General features: G+C 42.1%; 3 protein-coding genes across 3 annotated transcripts; 1 reads left to right on the forward strand and 2 right to left on the reverse strand.

Moving 5' to 3' along the window:
• The first annotated feature begins 1,786 nt into the window (after positions 1–1,786).
• On the forward strand, positions 1,787–3,803 carry LOC115204394 (diamine acetyltransferase 1). Its single transcript, XM_029769928.1, has 6 exons — positions 1,787–2,061; positions 2,262–2,313; positions 2,424–2,507; positions 3,094–3,195; positions 3,326–3,366; positions 3,527–3,803. Exons 1-6 carry the CDS (start codon positions 1,996–1,998, stop codon positions 3,698–3,700), a joined length of 519 nt encoding a protein of 172 aa, XP_029625788.1. The 5' UTR covers positions 1,787–1,995; the 3' UTR covers positions 3,701–3,803.
• Positions 3,804–4,910: 1,107 nt separating this feature from the next.
• LOC115202635 (MICOS complex subunit Mic26-like) lies at positions 4,911–6,516 on the reverse strand. The gene is made up of 4 exons (XM_029766720.1): positions 6,495–6,516; positions 5,656–5,751; positions 5,290–5,381; positions 4,911–5,120 (listed from the first exon to the last, which is right to left on the reverse strand). The coding sequence occupies exons 1-4, from the start codon at positions 6,514–6,516 to the stop codon at positions 4,998–5,000; spliced, it is 333 nt and encodes a 110-aa protein (XP_029622580.1). The 3' UTR covers positions 4,911–4,997.
• A 4,487-nt stretch (positions 6,517–11,003) lies between these two features.
• On the reverse strand, positions 11,004–13,347 carry LOC115204395 (MICOS complex subunit MIC26-like). The gene is made up of 3 exons (XM_029769929.1): positions 13,307–13,347; positions 11,939–12,040; positions 11,004–11,823 (listed from the first exon to the last, which is right to left on the reverse strand). The coding sequence occupies exons 1-3, from the start codon at positions 13,313–13,315 to the stop codon at positions 11,695–11,697; spliced, it is 240 nt and encodes a 79-aa protein (XP_029625789.1). The 5' UTR covers positions 13,316–13,347; the 3' UTR covers positions 11,004–11,694.
• Positions 13,348–18,715: the final 5,368 nt, after the last annotated feature.

The following is an 18,715-nucleotide window of genomic DNA, read 5'->3' on the forward strand; positions in this document are numbered from 1 at the left end:
CACGTTTAAATGGCCTAAAGCCTATGTATTTACAATTAAGTTACAAAGGCGGGTACTGTGTAATTACAGTGTAGGTATACAGGGTTATGGTACTTACAACTGTGACATGTAATTACATGTGCCTACCAATGTGTACAATTACTCTGTAGATGTGCCTACCACGTAACTACATATGTTTTTATGTCCCTTGATTGACCATCCCTTCTCAGCCTTGTGATACATCATAAACACATGGACTATGTGTTTCTGATGGTACTGTGAAACAGATGTGTATGCATGTGGGACAGCTTCAAGGCATTGTGAGACCCTGTTTTTGCGATGTGGGTGTCACGCAAATACTGTACACCATGTGACAAGAGAAATGGGTTACATAACTTTGATGGTCATTTCATGCATTTATCACCTTTTTATATAAAACATGACCCATTTACAATACTAGTAAAAGTGTGTGTGTCATTGTGCACTGATTTCAATTTTTTTTTTTTAAACGGACCCATTACACAAAGTCAAGTAGGTAGTCTAGGCAACCATGACTGAATTAAAGTTAACCCTTAACCTATTTTAGAGAGTCTTTAAAATGCATGGACAGATGTAGGCCTACTGTACATGCATTGTCATCAAGAGATGAGCATTAAGCAGCCTGCAGAAGTCCTAAAAGGGAATGGGCATGTTCGAGCGGATCAATTTTGTCTAGTCCGATGGTCACCGCCTTTGAAAGTGTGTTGCATTATGGGAATAAAAATGAACTTTACAAAAACCATGTGATCAAAGTTCATGCAGATTTGATGACGTTGCCTTCAAGTCGCTGCGAATGCTTCTCACCAGCTAGTGCAGGGTTTCCCGAACTTGGTCCTGCCCCCCCTTGCACGCTTAGTTTTTTGCCCTAGCACTACACAGCTGATTCAAATAACCCGAAAGGAAGAGGCGAAGCTAGAGGATTTACCCCCAAATCTAATTACAATAGGCCTATTTGATCCAATAGAGGTTTGCAATGTTTAGGCTGTTTACAAATGTACTGATATGAGTGGATGTACGTGGCATTCCTGCCAATTTTAGAAAAACTACTTAGTTGTGCCTGTTGTTCACAGTATGTCTGCCCTCTCATTTGCTAGAATGGTCCCATCTGATCTCGCCTGCCTTCCATCTTTTGAGGACTTGTATTTTCAATGTTGGAGCGGTCACTCAACTATCTTGTCAATATACTAGATACTCTTTGACGTGATTGAATCAGGAACCAACTTTGCTGTGATTCTAAAAGCTACAGGGATACCTCTCTGAAACAATTGTACGCACGTCATGTTTTCAGTTTGAGTGTGTTATATGGGGGTATAGAAAAGTTTATTTCGACATTTTGTAAATAAAACTGATTGTTTATAAATGTTTGTTGACACTGCCATGTTGATCTGAGCCTTGCTGTTGGAAAACCACTGACGTTGGTGTTCGTCTGTCGCAGATGCACGTTTCTGAGTTTCGTAATTCTGACAAGTACTTGAACGCGGCATTGCTGAACGCTCACACCCAATGAGTCATGGACTGCAGAGACCCTTTTCCCGTTTAGGCTGATTGCCATGAGATAGCACAGCCACAAATTCTAAATGCGATTTCTCGTAAAAATGTATGAAAACAACATTTGAGCTTTTTTGTCTTCATTTAAGGTTAGGGTTAGGCACAAAGGTCGCAGTGTGGTTAAGGTTAGGTTTAAAATCACATTTTAAGAATATTAATTTTAGAAATGACTTTGTGGTTGGGGTAACTAGTGACGACCGTTTAGTCATCCGGATGTGATTGTGACATGCGAAGTGCGTATAAAAAGGGGTAAAGCGCTCTAGAACGGTATTGCGCTGCCTGCGACCTAGGCGAATGTAATTCCGCACGAGCTGGAATCCTAAACTATTGCGGGGGGTGAACTCCTGAGAAGCGGATGAAGAAACAGGTTTTGCTTCTTTTTACATTTCGAGGACTTGTAAGAAAAGGAAAAAAGAGTAAAAGAAGAAAATGTCCATCTTTATATTACGGAAAGCTGAGCCCAAGGACGTGTCAGACATATTGCGACTCATAAAGGTAAAAGGAGGTTCCATTCCCTGTGTGTAAGGATTTGTGTAGAAATGTATCTAGTCTTTCTCAAATCACTGTTATAAAAGTTTGATTTTCTTGTTCATTTAAAAAAAAAAAAAAAGCCTTGGCATATTTCTCTATTGTGACATTTGACTAACAATGCTTTTATTAACTATAAGGATTTTTTTTATGCCCTATATTTCCAGGAACTTGCTAAATTTGAAGAAATGGAGGAGCAGGTCATCTTGACAGAGAAAGGTAGTCTACTTTTAGGCCCGTGTTTGTTTGGCCAATTGTGACCATATGAAATGTTAACCCCAAATGTCCAAACAAATCCGAAGCCTCTTCATAAATGTCATTTATTTTAGAACTACTTGAGGACGGCTTTGGGGATCATCCGTTCTACCATTGCGTCGTCGCGGAAGTCCCTGAGGATCATCAGAGCTCAGATGGTAAAATATGTTGTAATTCTGTTTCCACTCTCTCTCTCGCTCACACCACACACATTTTAATTACCGTTTAAGGAAATAGTGCAACGGTTAAATTATTCAAGGGGAAATACACTCCAACTTTTTTTTTTACATTAGTCCAATGTTTATATAGTCCCAACAAGTTTTGCATGTCAACAGGCACGTTTTCAAGATATTGGACGTTCAAGAAGTAAAGTGTCACCGGCCATCATTGGGATGATGCAATATGTGTTTGAGTGGCGTTTCCCTTTAAATTCCAAACTTAAAATGTGCAGTGTTGGTGTGGATAACTCGAAGTCCAGTTTCAACTCGGACAACCTTGCAGAGCATGATGCATCTCAAGGACCAACCTTACCAAGCATGGACTCCGATATTAATCATGATGTGGTTTGGAATGTCAACTTATAAATTCTCAAACACCTCCTAGTTATATCATAACTAGGCCCCATAGATTTTCCTGACTCTCCATTATCATACACAATAAGCCCTGTGGGGTTTAGCATCAAGTCCTAGTAGTTTAACACATGCTTCCTTGCTGGTTTTGATGTGGATGTTTTCACTGTTTTAGGATACACTATCATTGGGTTTGCCATGTACTACTTCACCTATGACCCCTGGATTGGAAAGCTGCTCTACCTAGAGGACTTCTATGTGATGAAGGAGTTCAGGGGTAAGTATTGTCTACTCTGAGTCTTGTCCTAACATATGTGTTATTTACATTGAAGGCAAGGCAACTGAGTCAGGGTCCATGGATCCAGGGCTTAAACATCAATCTAATCTTTGATCCTGTTTTCTCTCAGGTTATGGTATTGGGTCAGATATCCTGAAGCTTCTGAGTGGGGTAAGTAAGTCTACTTTTTTGCAATCAATTCACTGGAAAGACATTTGCTTTTCCAAAACATGAAAAAGTCGAGCCTATACATCATATAGTTAAGTCCAGCCTATGGAACAGTCTCAGGCTATTTGATGACCCTGTCTAACTTTATTGTCCTCGTCAACAGACGGCAGTTAAGACTCGCTGCAGTAGCATGCACTTCATCGTGGCAGAGTGGAACAAGCCGTCCATAGAGTTCTACAAGCGCCGTGGAGCCTCAGACCTGTCTGACGAGGAGGGCTGGCGACTCTATGCGATTGAGAAGGATGACCTGGTTAAGATTTCTACCAAGAAGCGCTGAAGTCAGCAAATGATTACTGACGGCAAAGCCTTCCCCTTTGACTCCATTGTCAATGTTTTTTTTTTTTAAATGTGTCATTAAATACAAAAACAGTTTGTTTATATATCTGGGTTTTTTATAACTAGAAGTCATCAAGTTTAATTTACTTGTGTCTGAATGGTTGTGAGTGACCTAGTCAACTGAAATGTGTCTTACACATTTAACCCCAGAACTATGCTGACATCAGCTAGTCATGTGATTGTGTACTGGAACAGAGGACTCGGCATGTTTTCTATAGGTTAAGTTTCGAAAGCAACGTTTTTCTACCAATGATAACGTCTGGCTCAGAAGTGGGGGGGGCTTGTTTATGGAAGGACAGAGCTCTTAAATGTCTTTTCAAACTTTTTTTTTTTTTTTTTTCTCCATTTGTCCTCACACATGCCTAGGGTGCCTTTACAGTATTTTTGTGGCTTTTAGTTTTACTGTAAAAAAGCAATGTTAATAGATACGATACATTTTTTAGGTCAACAAACACAGTACATTTACATCAAAGTTGAACTTCCAATACATCAATTTTATAACCTAAGTGACCGGTACTGCCTCATCCTGGGTAAATGCCAAAGAAACACTGGGCTATTGCAGGTCATAAGAGTTGCAGATGGGCGCAAGCCTAACCATGATGTACAGTAGCATACAGGGAGCTGGACCTGTTATACCTGGGAAGACTAATCTTGTTTTGTTGTCAATGATCTTATCTGAAAAAAGAAGTCATTAAGCCTTTAGCTGTAATTTGTTAGCATAAGCGCCTGATACGTAAAGTACTGATTTTGTTTTGTGGTATCACAAACATTTATGAATTGACAATGTTAAGTGACAAGTGATTGGGCTGTTCCATACGTCTGCAGGCTAATTGACCACCAGGTCAATGAAGGTGTTGGGCGCTGGAAGACTGGTGTTGTGCAGAAATGTTTTGTTGTAGCTGCTGTAATCAGGGTTTGGACTATGCAGCCTGGCTGTTTTTTTTTGTTTTTTTTTCATTGGCTGTGAAAGGAACCATGGCAGCATGTGAAAATTCAGACTTGACAACCCATTACACATTTTTGTAACCTTTTTAACTAGGCAAGTCCACTTAGAACAAATTCTTATTTATAATGACGGCCTACCCCGGCCAAACCCTCCTCTAACCCGGATGACGCTGGGCCAATTGTGCGACTCCCGATCACGGCCGGTTGTGATACAGCCTGGTATTGAACCAGGGTCTGTAGTGACGCCTCTAGCACTGCGATGTTGTGCCTTGGGAGCCTACAAATAATCTGTACTAGTTTTGGACCTGACAGGATGAGCTCACCTTCCCCTCTACTGGTGTGGTGGCGGAGTTGAAAACTTTCTCTACGTTAACGTAGCCCTGCAGGGCAAAATCGTACAACGAGTCTCCTGTGTTCTGTGGGAAGGAAAAATAGGCTTAAACACAACAGTATACATTGAGAACTGAACATCACAAGATTACCCTACAACACTATGTCTTGGCATGGAACAATATTCATTTTCTCCCACACGTGCAAGTACAAATAAAAACATACGACATACGATATATTGACGCGCTCACTCACCTTGGTGATTGATGCGGCCACTTGGGGGTAGTACATAGAGTATCCCGCAGCCATCAGCCCTGTAGGGTAGATGAGCTTCTTCACCCTTGAGCCTAGGAGACACAAGAGAGAGGACCACAGACTATTTTTATTCAAGGAGATAGATTAGAAGCAAGAAAGGGAAAACCGGATAGGGCAACAGGAAGCAGTAGTAGGTCTGATATTTGATATGGTCTGGAGGCAACAGCTCTACCGCTAGACCAGACTCTAGCTCAGAGACTCACTGATACAGAGTGTTTGCTTAAACACAGAGACAAAGTGGATAAACCCAAACACACAATGGAGATCAAAAACAGGGTACTCATCATCCAAACTCAAAACGAATACCTCTTGCAAGAAAGAGTCCAATGATACCAGGAAATCCAATGACCGCAACCAGGGGGTAGAATTCAGCAGGAGGGTTTTGTAGGAATGTGAAGGTCTCTGAAAGTACAGAAAATAACTCTGGTACCAAACTGAAACTGATATTCTAATTGTACAAATGGGTGTACATTGCAGTGTATGAATATAATAATAAATGCCATTTTGCAGATGCTTCTATCCAAAGTGACTATTAAACAGTCAGGTGTGCATACATTTACGTCTGAGTGGCCCCAGTTGGAATTGAACCCACGCGTTGCAAGCACCATGCTTTAACAACTGAGCCACACAAGACCACAGTAATGAGTAATGTGTATAATTTATGTGTATCACGGGGCGTGTGTTTTCTTACCACTTCCTAATTGGATGGCACTTTCAACCTTGGGCTTCACTTTTACAATGACACCCTGAATCCCACAGGTAAGGACAGTACAGTGAACATGTAACATACATCCGCTAATATCACCCAATGTCTGCACCTTGAGAGGCATTCAAGAATGGATAAATGCTTATTTTTAATTGTTAAAGAATAAGTTCACATTTAATAATATGATAACATGATAATACGATATTTCATAGTAAATATGCTCTTGCCGAATAGTCTTCAATTTAAGTTTACTGAGCACCCAGTGCACCTGTGATGCTTTGCGTTGTTTGTACTGTGATGGTTATACTGGTAGTATAACTAGTGGTAGGACTGCCATGCCCCCAGAAACCTCATCCAGTTCTGTGGGCCTAAAGCACTGGCCATTCTGTTATCCAGTAGAGTGCTCGAGTTAAACATCAAACAACAGCACTTTGTGTACCCTTGACCCATTGTAAAGACATTCTGCACTGTACAAGAACAACTACCAATAAAGTTCCAGCCAAGGCACTGTACTGACAAACATGTGCTGTATGTTAATGAGCTGCTTATCTCCGGACTGAAAGAGTCAATGGGGAAGAGGTCAGGAGGACAACTAAGAAACAGTGATCAGTGACAAACACAGATGTCGCGTACCCCTGCTCAGACGTTGCATGCATCAACCAATGGTTGAGTGTGTCATCGACTCACAGATTGCTAAAAGATATGATGTGGTTAGCTGATACAAAACAAAATACCTATCCAGGCATTGTAAGGTCTGGCATGCGTCAGCAGTACCTGGGAATTTTTACATTCTTTACAGAGTACATTACCAGTCTCTTAGAATTAACTAATCAGCTTAATCTTTATCCCCCTCTGTGAGTTTATGATGATTCGCTCTCTCTCTGTGTGTGTGTGTGTGTGTGTGTGTGTGTGTGTGTGTGTGTGTGTGTGTGTGTGTGTGTGTGTGTGTGTGTGTGTGTGTGTGTGTGTGTGTGTGTGTGTGTGTGTGTGTGTGTGTGTGTGTGTGTACACAAGTGTATGTGTTCGTGGCTATGGGGAGTACCTGAACCTTTTCCACTGCCGAATGGCTTGTTTGCTAAACGGGCAGCAGATCGTTGGTGTGATCACAGGGGCAGAAGCAGAGCAGCACAATCACGATTAACACTTCACAGCACAGACAAAATCATTCCAACACGTGCAATGATTATCGATAGCAGCATAAATTCACAGTAAAGGTCTACTGATCCATGTGAAATGCGCAGTACAGATTTACTGCCCCCGTGATAGGCAACTTTTCAGGGAAGTTAGGAACAAATATACACAGGCAGTTAGGAAAGCTAAGGCTAGCTTTTTTAAGCAGAAATTTGCATCATGTAGCACAAACTCAAAAAAGTTCTGGGACACTGTAAAGTCCATGGAGAATAAGAGCACCTCCTCCCAGCTGCCCACTGCACTGAGGCTAGGAAACACTGTCACCACCGATAAATCCACTATAATTGAGAATTTCAATAAGCATTTTTCTACAGCTGGCCATGCTTTCCACCTGGCCACCCTCCACAGCAACTCGCCCAAGCCTCTCCCACTTCTCCTTCACCCAAATCCAGATAGCTGATGTTCTGAAAGAGCTGCAAAATCTGGACCCTTACAAATCAGCCGGGCTAGACAATCTGGACCCTCTCTTTCTAAAATGATCTGCCAAAATTGTTGCAACCCCTATTACTAGCCTGTTCAACCTCTCTTTGGTATCGTCTGACTTTCCGATAGATTGGAAAGCTGCCGCGGTCATCCCCCTCTTCAAAGGGGGAGACACTCTAGACCCAAACTGCTACAGACCTATATCTATTCTACCCTGCCTTTCTAAGGTCTTCGAAAGCCAAGTTAACAAACAGATTACCAACCATTTCAAATCCCACCGTACCTTCTCCGCTATGCAATCTGGTTTCAGAGCTGGTCATGGGTATACCTCAGCCACGCTCAAGGTACTAAACGATATCATAACCGTCATCGATAAGAGACAATACTGTGCAGCCGTATTCATCGACTTGGCTAAGGCTTTCGACTCTGTCAATCACAACATTCTTATTGGCAGACTCAACAGCTTTGGTTTCTCAAATGACCGCCTCGACTGGTTTACCAACTACTTCTCAGATAGAGTTCAGTGTGTCAAATCGGGGGGCCTGTTGTCCGGACCTCTGGCAGTCTCTATGGGGGTGCCACAGGGTTCAATTCTCGGGGCGACTCTCTTCTCTGTATACATCAATGATGTCGCTCTTGCTGCTGGTGATTCTTTGATCCACCTCTACGCAAACGACACCATTCTGTATACCTCTGGCCCTTCTTTGGACACTGTGTTAACTAACCTCCAGACGAGCTTCAATGCCATACAACTCTCCTTCTGTGGCCTCCAACTGCTCTTAAATGCAAGTAAAACTAAATGCATACTCTTCAACCGATCGCTGCCCGCACCTGCCCGCCCGTCCAGCATCACTACTCTGGACGGTTCTGACTTAGAATATGTGGACAACTACAAATACCTAGGTGTCTGGTTAGACTGTAAACTCTCCTTCCAGACTCACATTAAACATCTCCAATCCAAAATTAAATCTAGATTCGGCTTCCTATTTCGCAACAAAGCATCCTTCACTCAGGCTGCCAAATATACCCTCGTAAAACTGACCATCCTACCGATCCTTGACTTCGACGATGTCATTTACAAAATAGCCTCCAACACTCTTCTCAACAAATTGGATGCAGTCTATCACAGTGCCATCCGTTTTGTCACCAAAGCCCCATATACTACCCACCACTGCGACCTGTATGCTCTCGTTGGCTGTCCCTCGCTTCATACTCGACGCCAAACCCACTGGCTCCAGGTCATCTACAAGTCTCTGCTAGGTGAAGCCCTGCCTTATCTCAGCTCACTGGTTACCATAGCAGCACCCACCCGTAGCACTCGCTCCAGCAGGTATATCTCACTGGTCACCCCCAAAGCCAATTCTTCCTTTGTCCGCCTTTCCTTCCAGTTCTCTGCTGCCAATGACTGGAACGAACTGCAAAAATCACTAAAGCTGGAGACTCTTACCTCCCTCACTAGCTTTAAGCACCAGCTGTCAGAGCAGCTCACAGATCACTGCACCTGTACATAGCCCATCTGTAAATAGCCCATCCAATCTACCTCATCCCCATACTGTTATTTATTTATTTATCTTGCTCCTTTGCACCCCATGTCACATCCTGACCAGTATAAGGGGTTATTTTGTTATTGTAGATTGGTCAGGACGCACTAGCCTTGAGGTGCGTGTTTCCAGTCTGGCGTCTCCAAAGCCAGCACCACGCACCAGGCCTCCAGTGCGTCAGCCCAGTCCAGTACGTCCTGTTCTCGCTCCTCGCACTAGCCTTGGGGTGCGTGTCCCCAGTCTGGTACCTCCAGTACCAGCCCCACGCACCAGGCCTCCAGTACGTCAGCCCAGTCCAGTACATCCTGCTCCTGCTCCTCGCACTAGCCCTGTGGTGCGTGTAAATAGTCTGGCATTTCCAAAGCCAGCCCCACGCATCAGGCTTTCAGTGCGCAGTCCCCGTCCAGAGCTTCCAACGACAGTACCCCGTCCAGAGCTTCCGACAACAGTACCCCGTCCAGGGCTTCCGGCGACAGTACCCCGTCCAGAGCTTCCGGCGACAGTTCCCCGTCCAGAGCTTCCGGCGACGTCCTACAGTCCGGAACCGAGAGAGACGGCCTACAGTCCGGAACCGAGAGAGACGGCCTACAGTCCGGAACCGAAAGAGACGGCCTACAGTCCGGAACCGAGAGAGACAGCCTACAGTCCGGAACCGAGAATGTCGCTCTACAGTCCGGAACCGGCGCAGCCAGAGTCGCCCTCTAGTCCGGAGCTTCCAGAGTCGCCCGCCAGTCCGAGGTCTCCAGCGAGGCGCACCAGCCCGAGGTCTCCAGCGACGCGCCTCAGCCCGAGGTCTTCAGCGATGCGCCTTAGTCCAGAGACTTCGGGAGGGGTAATATATAATAACCAGTTAGCGGGGGTGGACAGGTTAGGTTGGGGAGTAAGGCCGGAGCCTGAGCCACCTCCGTAGTAGGAGGTTGGGGAGGGGGGGGTGTAGCACAAGAACCGTCAGTGACGGTGGCCACCCTCCCTTCCCTCCCTTTAGTTTGGGATTATTTTTGTTTCGGGTTTATTTTTGTGTTTTTGTTTGGGGGGGGGGGGGGGGGGGGGGGTACTGTCACGTCCTGACCAGTATAAGGGGTTATTTTGTTATTGTAGTTTGGTCAGGACGTGGCAGGGGGTGTTTGTTTAGAGTGTTTCGGGGTTTGTTGGGCTATGTTCATATTTAAGAGGGGTGTTTGTTTAGAGTGTTTCGGGGTTTGTTGGGCTATGTTCTTTGTTAGTCTATTTCTATGTTAGTTCTAGTATGTCTATTTCTATGTGATGTTTATTGGGTGGACCTTCAATTGGAAGCAGCTGCTCCTCGTTGCTTCTAATTGAAGGTCCTATTTAAGAGGGGTGTTTTTCTATGGGATTTGTAGGTAGTTGTTCTTTGTATAGCTGTAAGCCTTACAGGACTGTAAGCCTTACAGGACTGTTTATTCGTCGTTGTTTTTGTATACGTGTGTTTTGTTTTGGTTTTCTTTCTACCTAATAAAAAGAAGATGAGTATACACACTCCCGCTGCATTTTGGTCCAATCCATACGACGCCCGTGACACCCCAGTATCTCGACTTGTACATTTATCTTCTGCACATTCTACCATTCCAGTGTTTAATTGCTATATTGTAATTACTTCGCTATTTATTGCCTTACCTCCCTTATCCAACTCATTTGCACATGCTGTATATATATTTTCCTACTGTATTATTGATTGTATGTTTGTTTATTCCATGTGTAACTCTGTGTTGTTGTATGTGCCGAACTGCTTTGCTTTCTTGGCCAGGTCACAGTTGCAAATGAGAACTTGTTCTCAACTAGCTTACCTGGTTAAATAAAGGTGAAATAAAAATAAACTGACCATGGTGAAACACAATGTACAGTATTTCTCTTTCTTAAACTTTTTCAGCTCGAGACCCAAATTAGAAATGTACTGTGCTCCCATGACCCTAAATCTTCCTCCAACGACCCAAATTAAGAACAAATAGTGTGTTATTATAGATGTATAACTCACGACCCACATTTCATATGCCCAGGGCCCACATTGGGTCCCGACCCATAGTTTAAGAAACCCTGCTCTAGACACATAGGAATACCAGTAAATATTAACTGGTCTCTGGGAAAATAACTACTATGGATACTCAATACGCAAAGAGAAATTGAGATGAATGACATTAGTGAGACCTACTGTAGTTAATATTTACCGGTCACAACTAATCACAGTAAATCTTTGGAGGTCACAGAAAAAAGGGTGCATTGTAAAATATGTAAAAGCAGCTGGGATGACAATGTAAAGCATGGCAAAAACATTTCACATTTCAGTGCCCATGTGAAGTTATTTTGGGTCCATGCAGTGAGGCTGGGCTATCAGACATTATGAATCTTCCCTAGAATTACATATCTAAACAAACACCCAACAACTGTCTTTATTTTCTGAGAGGAAAGACTGTTCCTAACAAAGGAAATAATGACTGTCACCCAGTATTTCACTGGTGAGTAGGGTCATCAATGTACCTGACACCAAGTAACATACGGCTCTGCCAGTTTCCTTAGAGTGGTAACACCTGGCTCCAAGTGCCCTATATCTGGCTCCACATAGCGGAACTTCTGCTGCGGTGTAGTGTAGAGGGAGAGCTGTAACAAACAACATTTTACATGGGTCAGTTACCTCATACCAATGTTGGCTTGCCTCAGACAGGAAGTATGCTGACAGACTTCAGAAAGTGTGATTATGTGCACAATGCAGTACCTCATTTGTATTTAAGGTGACATTGGGCTTGTCCTCGGCGGCAGCAAACACAGTACCTGACATCAGGCTGAGAGTTACAGGCACAGCAGCCACCCCTGCTACCTGAGGAGACACAGAACAACTGGGACATCAACAGTTTGGTCTACACTCTCTCAGTCACACAGAGAAATGGTAGGTCTCAAGGCTGTTATTCACGTTTTGTAGTTGAGAGCATATCCACTCTACAGCATAGCCTGACGATAAGCAAACACACATGTCACATTTTGGAACAAAGAAACATTTACACAACACACTTAATTTCACAAAGTTTTGATCTCTTTCTGAAACACATAATAACAAGAATATGTATTGGAAGCCCTTCAGGTTTTCTTTTCTTTTTTTGACTGAGTCAATTATTTACATGAATTTAGTTTGACACACTGTTCTGAGGATTATAGACTTGGCTCGTGCTTGTGTGCAAAGGTCAAACACATGAACACACAGACACACATTTTAAATCATGTGAATATTGCTTTCATTAATATTAAGTATGAAAACTAACGGGGGAAAAACAATTGAATAGTGAATAAATACTTTCCAAATATTTGGCTAAAATATTACATTTTGCAGCTGAGACCTACTATTGGAGGGCTCAATGCAGCCATCCCAATGTTGAACGTTTCACAGGTCCAACAGTCCATTCAGACCCGCAAACACCCTAGGAGTAGAAGCTAGAAGTTGTAATAAAATTGAGAATTGAGGCCCTTAAGATTTACAAAAAAACTATGTTGCCATCTAGTGTCAAATAAGTGTATTGTTAATCACATTAAGTGGGGACTTGATAGCTACACATCTACCGGTTTATCGAGTGTCTGTCTAGTTCATGAACTTCTAGCAGTCACATCATAGCCTAAAGCATTTCCACACTGTAGCAACAAGATCGCAAAATGGTAAACTCACTGGTTAAATAACACGTGTGAAAAACTAACTAAGCGAGTTTACTCACTTTTTACATTAGCTGGCTATGGATTACTGTTGACATATTGGCTACCTTACAGAGCCAGGAGTTAACGTTGTTCAGTTGGTTATTCATGTGCGCGACATACTGCATTTTTAAATGTATTTTTTTATTATAGGTTTTATACTACATTATGCATTTCTTGCAATGCAATGCCCTTGACAGTCTGGTGTCTGGCTCGCTGTCCTTAAAAGCCTCTAGTGCGTCACCGTGAGTTCGAGTCCCCTAAATATTTTTTTATGAAACAGATCGCTATTCAATTCAAAGAATAAAATTAAAAAACACGACAATAAATCTATGTGGACTGAAGACGACATACATTAATGCAAGTGATTTAGATGTTACGTAGTAAATAAAGTTAATATTCTCACCTTGTACATGATCCTTTTTGCAGTGCCAAGCTCCAAATGCTGCTTCTCTGGCTGCATTCCAATCTGTACTTGTTACCTTCCCTCAGTTCTGGTTCATCTACTATAGGCCAGTGCTCTCATAATAAAACCAATGAAACACCTGATAATTACTTGATATTAACTTGTTATTTAACAAATAGCTGAATGCAAATGTCGACAATCAGTTTACTGTAAAGTTGTTGTGGTCTTTTTCCAGTGCTCATTAGCTCAGGAAAGGTGGATTTGACATTGGCTAGTGAAGTCAGTATTCTAATCGTCCTTTAGCAACTCTTTTCAAACAAGTCAGTAGCCTAACAACATTGCAGGAGTGGATAATGAAATATGGGTAAGGGGCCATATATTCATTATACAAGACGAGGCGCACATGATCAAGTCTGCCTTTGTTATTAAATGTCTCACTTAGATACACTACATGACCAAAATTATGTGGAAACCTGCTCGTCGAACATCTCGTTCCAAAATCATGGGAATTAATATGGATTTGGTCCCCCCTTTGCTGCAAAATCAGCCTTCAATCTTCTGGGAAGGCTTTCCACTAGATGTTGGAATATTGCTGCGGGGACTTGCATCCATTCAGCCACAAAAGCATTAGTGAGGTCGGGCACTGATGTTGGGTATTTAGGCCATGCTCGCAGTCGGCGTTCCAATTCATCCCAAAGGTGTTCGATGGGGTAGAGGTCAGGGCTCTGTGCAGGCCAGTACAGGAAAGGGCCTTCCCCGAACTGTTGCCACAAAGTTGGAAGCACAGAATCGTCTAGAATGTCATTGTATGCTGTTGCCTTAAGATTTACCTTCACTGAAACTAAGGGGCCTAGCCCAAACCATGAAAAACAGCCCGAGACCATTATTCCTCCTTCACCAAACTTTACAGTTGGCACTATGCATTCGAGCAGGTAGCGCCAATAGTGTCCAAAGCTGTCACCAAGGCAAAGGGTGGCTACTTTGAAGAATCTCAAATCTCAAATATATTTTGATTTGTTTAACACTTTTTTGATTACAGCATGATTCCATATATGTTATTTCATTGCTTTTATGTATTAACTATTATTCTACAATGAAGAAAATAGTAAAAATAAAGAAAAACCCTTGAATGAGTAGGTGTGTGTCCAAACTTGTGACTGGTACTGTAAGTATTCAGACCCTTCACTATGAGACTCGAAATTGAGCTCAGGTACATCCTGTTTCCATTGATCATCCTTGAAATGTTTCTACAACTTGATTGGAGTCCACCTGTGGTAAATTCAATTGATTGGACATGATTTGGAAAAGCACACACCTGTCTATATAAAGGTCCCACAGTAGACAGTGCATGTCAGAGAACAAAAACCAAGCCATGAGGTCGAAGGAATTATCCATAGAGCTCCGAGACAGGATTGTGTCGAGGCACAGATCTGGGGAAGGGTACCAACAAATGTCTGCAGCATTGAAAGTCCCCAAGAACACAGTGGCCTCCATCATTCTTAAATGGGAGAAGTTTGGAACCACCAAGAGTCTGCCTAGAGCTGGCTTCCCGGCCAAACTGAGCAATCGGGGGAGAAGGGCCTTGGTCAGGGAGGTGACTAAGAAATCAATGGTCACTCTTACAGAGCTCTAGAGTCCCTCTGTGGAGATGGGAGAACCTTCCAGAAGGACAACCATCTCTGCAGCACTCCACCAATAAGGCCTTTATGATAGAGTGGCCAGATGGAAGCCACTCCTCAGTAAAAGGCACATGACAACCCGCTTGGAGTTTGCCAAAAGGCACCTCTCAGACCATGAGAAACAAGATTCTCTGGTCTGATGAAACCAAGATTGAACTCTTTGGCCTGAATGTCAAGCATCACGTCGGGAGGGAGCCTTGCACCATCCCTACAGTAAAGCCTGGTGGTGGCAGCATCATGCTGTGGGGATGTTTTTCAGCGGCAGGGACTTGGAGACTAGTCAGGATCGAGGCTAAGATGAACGGAGCAAAGTACAAAGAGATCCTTGATAAAAACCTGCTCCAGAGCGCTCAGGACCTCAGACCTCAGAAGGTTTACCTTCCAACAGGACAATGACCCTAAGCACACAACCAAGACAATGCAGGAGTGGCTTCAGGACAAGTCTCTGAATGTCCATGAGTGGCCCAGCCAGAGCCCGGACTTGAACCTAATCAAATATCTCTGGAGAGACCTGAAAATAGCTGTGCAGCAACGCTCCCCATCCAACCTGACAGATCTGCAGAAAGAATGGGAGAAACTCCCCAAATACAGGTGTGCCAAGCTTGTAGTGTCATACCCAAGAACACTCGATGCTGTAAACGCTGCCAAAGGTTCTTCAACAAAGTACTGAGTAAAGGGTCTGAACTTATGTAAATGTAATGTTTTATTTATAAATTAGCAAACATTTCTATGAACAAGTTTTTGCTTTGTAATCATGGGGTATTGTGTGTAGTGATGAGGGTAAAAATAATTTAATCAATTTTAGAATAAGGCTGTAACATAACAAAATGAGGAAAAAGTCAAGGGGTTTGAATACTTTCCGAAGGCACGGTAGGTTCAAGTTGTGTGTCATGCACGGGTACATTGAAATGTTTAACTTGAAAGCCCTTATAATTGCCAACAATACAGTATTCAAAATCAAAATAGTATATAAGTAAAAAACACGAGAACTAAGAAATAAGAGGAAGGAAAAGAAAAACTGGAGAATGTCAGCTACAGTCTCTTCAGAAAGTATTCACAGCCCTTGATATTTTCCATTTTCTTTTGTTTTAGTGGAATTCAAATAGATTTAATTGTCATTTTTGGTCAACGATCTACACAAAATATTCTGTAATGTCATTCTAACATTTATTATAAAAACAAATCTTGATTAGATAAGTATTCACCCCCTGAGTCAATGTTTGAAACACCTTTGGCAGCGATTACAGCTGTGAGTCTGAGTCTCTAATAGCTTTGCACACATGAATTGTACAAAATTTGCCCGATTATTCTTTTTAAAATTCTTCAAGCTCTGTCAAGTTAGTTATTGATCTTTGCTAGACAGCCATTTTCAAGTCTTGCCATACATTTCTAAGCCGATTTAAGTCAAAACTGTAACTAGGCCACTCAGGAACATTTAATGTCGTCTTGTTAAGCAACTCCATCGTAGATTTGGCCTTGTGTTTTAGGTTATTGTCCTGCTGAAAGATGAATTCATCTCCCAGTGTCTGTTGGAAAGCAGACTGAACCAGGTTTTCATCTAGGATTTTGCTTGTGCTTAGCTCTATTCTGTTTCTTTTTATCCACCAAAAAACCCTAGTCCTTGCTGATGACAAGCATACCCATAACATGATGTAGCTACCACAATGCTTGAAAATATGAAGAGTGGTACTCAGTGAAGTGTTGAATTTTCCCCAAAAACAACACTTTGTATTCAGGACAAAAAGTAAATTTCTTTGCCACATTTTTTGCAGTATTACTGCAATTAAGTGCCTTGTCACAAACAGGATGCATGTTTTGGAATATTTCTATTCTGTACAGGCTAACTTTTTTCACTCTGTCATTTAGGTTAGTATTGTGGAGTAAATACAATGTTGTTGATCCATCATCAGTTCTCTCATATCACAACCATTAAACTCGGTAACTGTTTTAAAATCACCATCGACCTCATGGTGAAATCCCTGAGCAGTTTGCTTCCTCTCCGGCAACTGAGTTAGGAAGCACTGTTTTTTTACACATCTACCGATCGGTGCCCTTCTTTGCGAAGCATTTAAAAACCTCCCTGTTTTTTGTGGTTGAATCTGTGCTTGAAATTCACTACTCGATTGAGGGACCTTACAGATAATTGTATGTGTTGGGTATAGAGATGGGATAGTCATTCAAAAATCACATTGACCAATTTTATTGAACACAGAATGAGTCTTGAACACAGAATGAGCAACTTATTGTGATTTTGTTAAGCACATATTTACTCTTGAACTTATTTAAGCTAGCCATAACAAAGGGGTTGAATACTTATTGACTCAAGACGTTTCAGCTTTTCTATTTTCATTAATTTGTACAAAATTCTAAAAACAAAATTCCACTTTGATATGTGGTATTGTGTGTAGATCAGTCACACAAAATCTCAATTTAATACATTTTAAATTCGGGCTGTAAAACAACATTTGGAAAAAGTAAAGGGGTGTGAATACCTTCTGAAGGCACTGTATATACTGTATAGTGAACAAAAATATAAACTTAACATGTAAAGTGTTGGTCCCATGTTTCATGAGCTGAAATATAAGATCCCATAAATGTTCCATTAGCACAATTTCTCTCAAATTTTGACCACAAATTTGTTTACAACCCTGTTAGTGAGAATTTATCCTTTGCCAAGATAATCTGTTCGCCTGACAGGTGTGGCATATAAAGAAGCTGATTGAACAGCATGGTCATTACACAGGTTCACCTTGTGCTGGGGACTATAAAAAGCCACTCTAAAATGTGCAGTTTTTCACACAACACAATACCACAGATGTCTCAAGTTTTGACGGAGCATGCAATGGGCTTCCTGACTGCAGGAATGTCCACCAGAGCTGTTGCCAGATAATTGAATGTTCATTTCTCTACCATATGCCGCCTCCATTTTAGAGAATTTGGCAGTACATCCAACTGGCCTCACAACCGCAGACCATGTGTAACCACGCCAGCCCAGGACCTCCAAATCCGGCTTCTTCAACTGCGGGATCATCTGAGGGGGTGCTGAGGAGTATTTATGTCTGTAATAAAGCCCTTTTGTGGGGAAAAACATTCAGATTGGCTGGGCCTGGCTCCCCAGTCATGTGAAATCCATAGATTAGCGTTTAATGAATATATTTCAATTGACTGATTTACTTATATGACCTGTAACTCAGTAAAATCTTGGAAATTGTTTCATGTTGCATTTATATTTTTGTTCAGTATAGTATATACAGGGTCAGTGCCAGTACCAAATGTACAATGTCCAGGGATACTGGAGTAGTTGAGGTACATGTAGATGTTACGCCCCTGAAAAAGGGGAGAAATAATCACGAGAGTGATACGGTATTGTTTCCTCAATGAGAACTTTTACTGTAATGAGGAAAAGACCGCGATTTCCCCGCGAACTTGGGTGAAGACCAGAGCAATCGATCTCAGGCTCATGGATTAAAGAGCATTTAGTAGATCACAGATTAACACTTTTCCCCTTCAATTAGGCACCACAAAATAAAGTAATCAATATAACGTTTACACATTCCTTTTACAATTCTTACCCTTTGTACACTTGATGGATTTTAACTTTTTAACACAATTATAAATGTTATCAATCTCTATCAACTAATACAGAATGCATGATCTTTTTAACCTTAGATGTTTTAAGATCCTCACATACTATGAACTTACTAATACTTTTTAATGTATAGCAGGCTAT

Source organism: Salmo trutta, chromosome 12 (genome assembly GCF_901001165.1).
Source record: "Salmo trutta chromosome 12, fSalTru1.1, whole genome shotgun sequence".
Taxonomy (NCBI): domain Eukaryota; kingdom Metazoa; phylum Chordata; class Actinopteri; order Salmoniformes; family Salmonidae; genus Salmo; species Salmo trutta.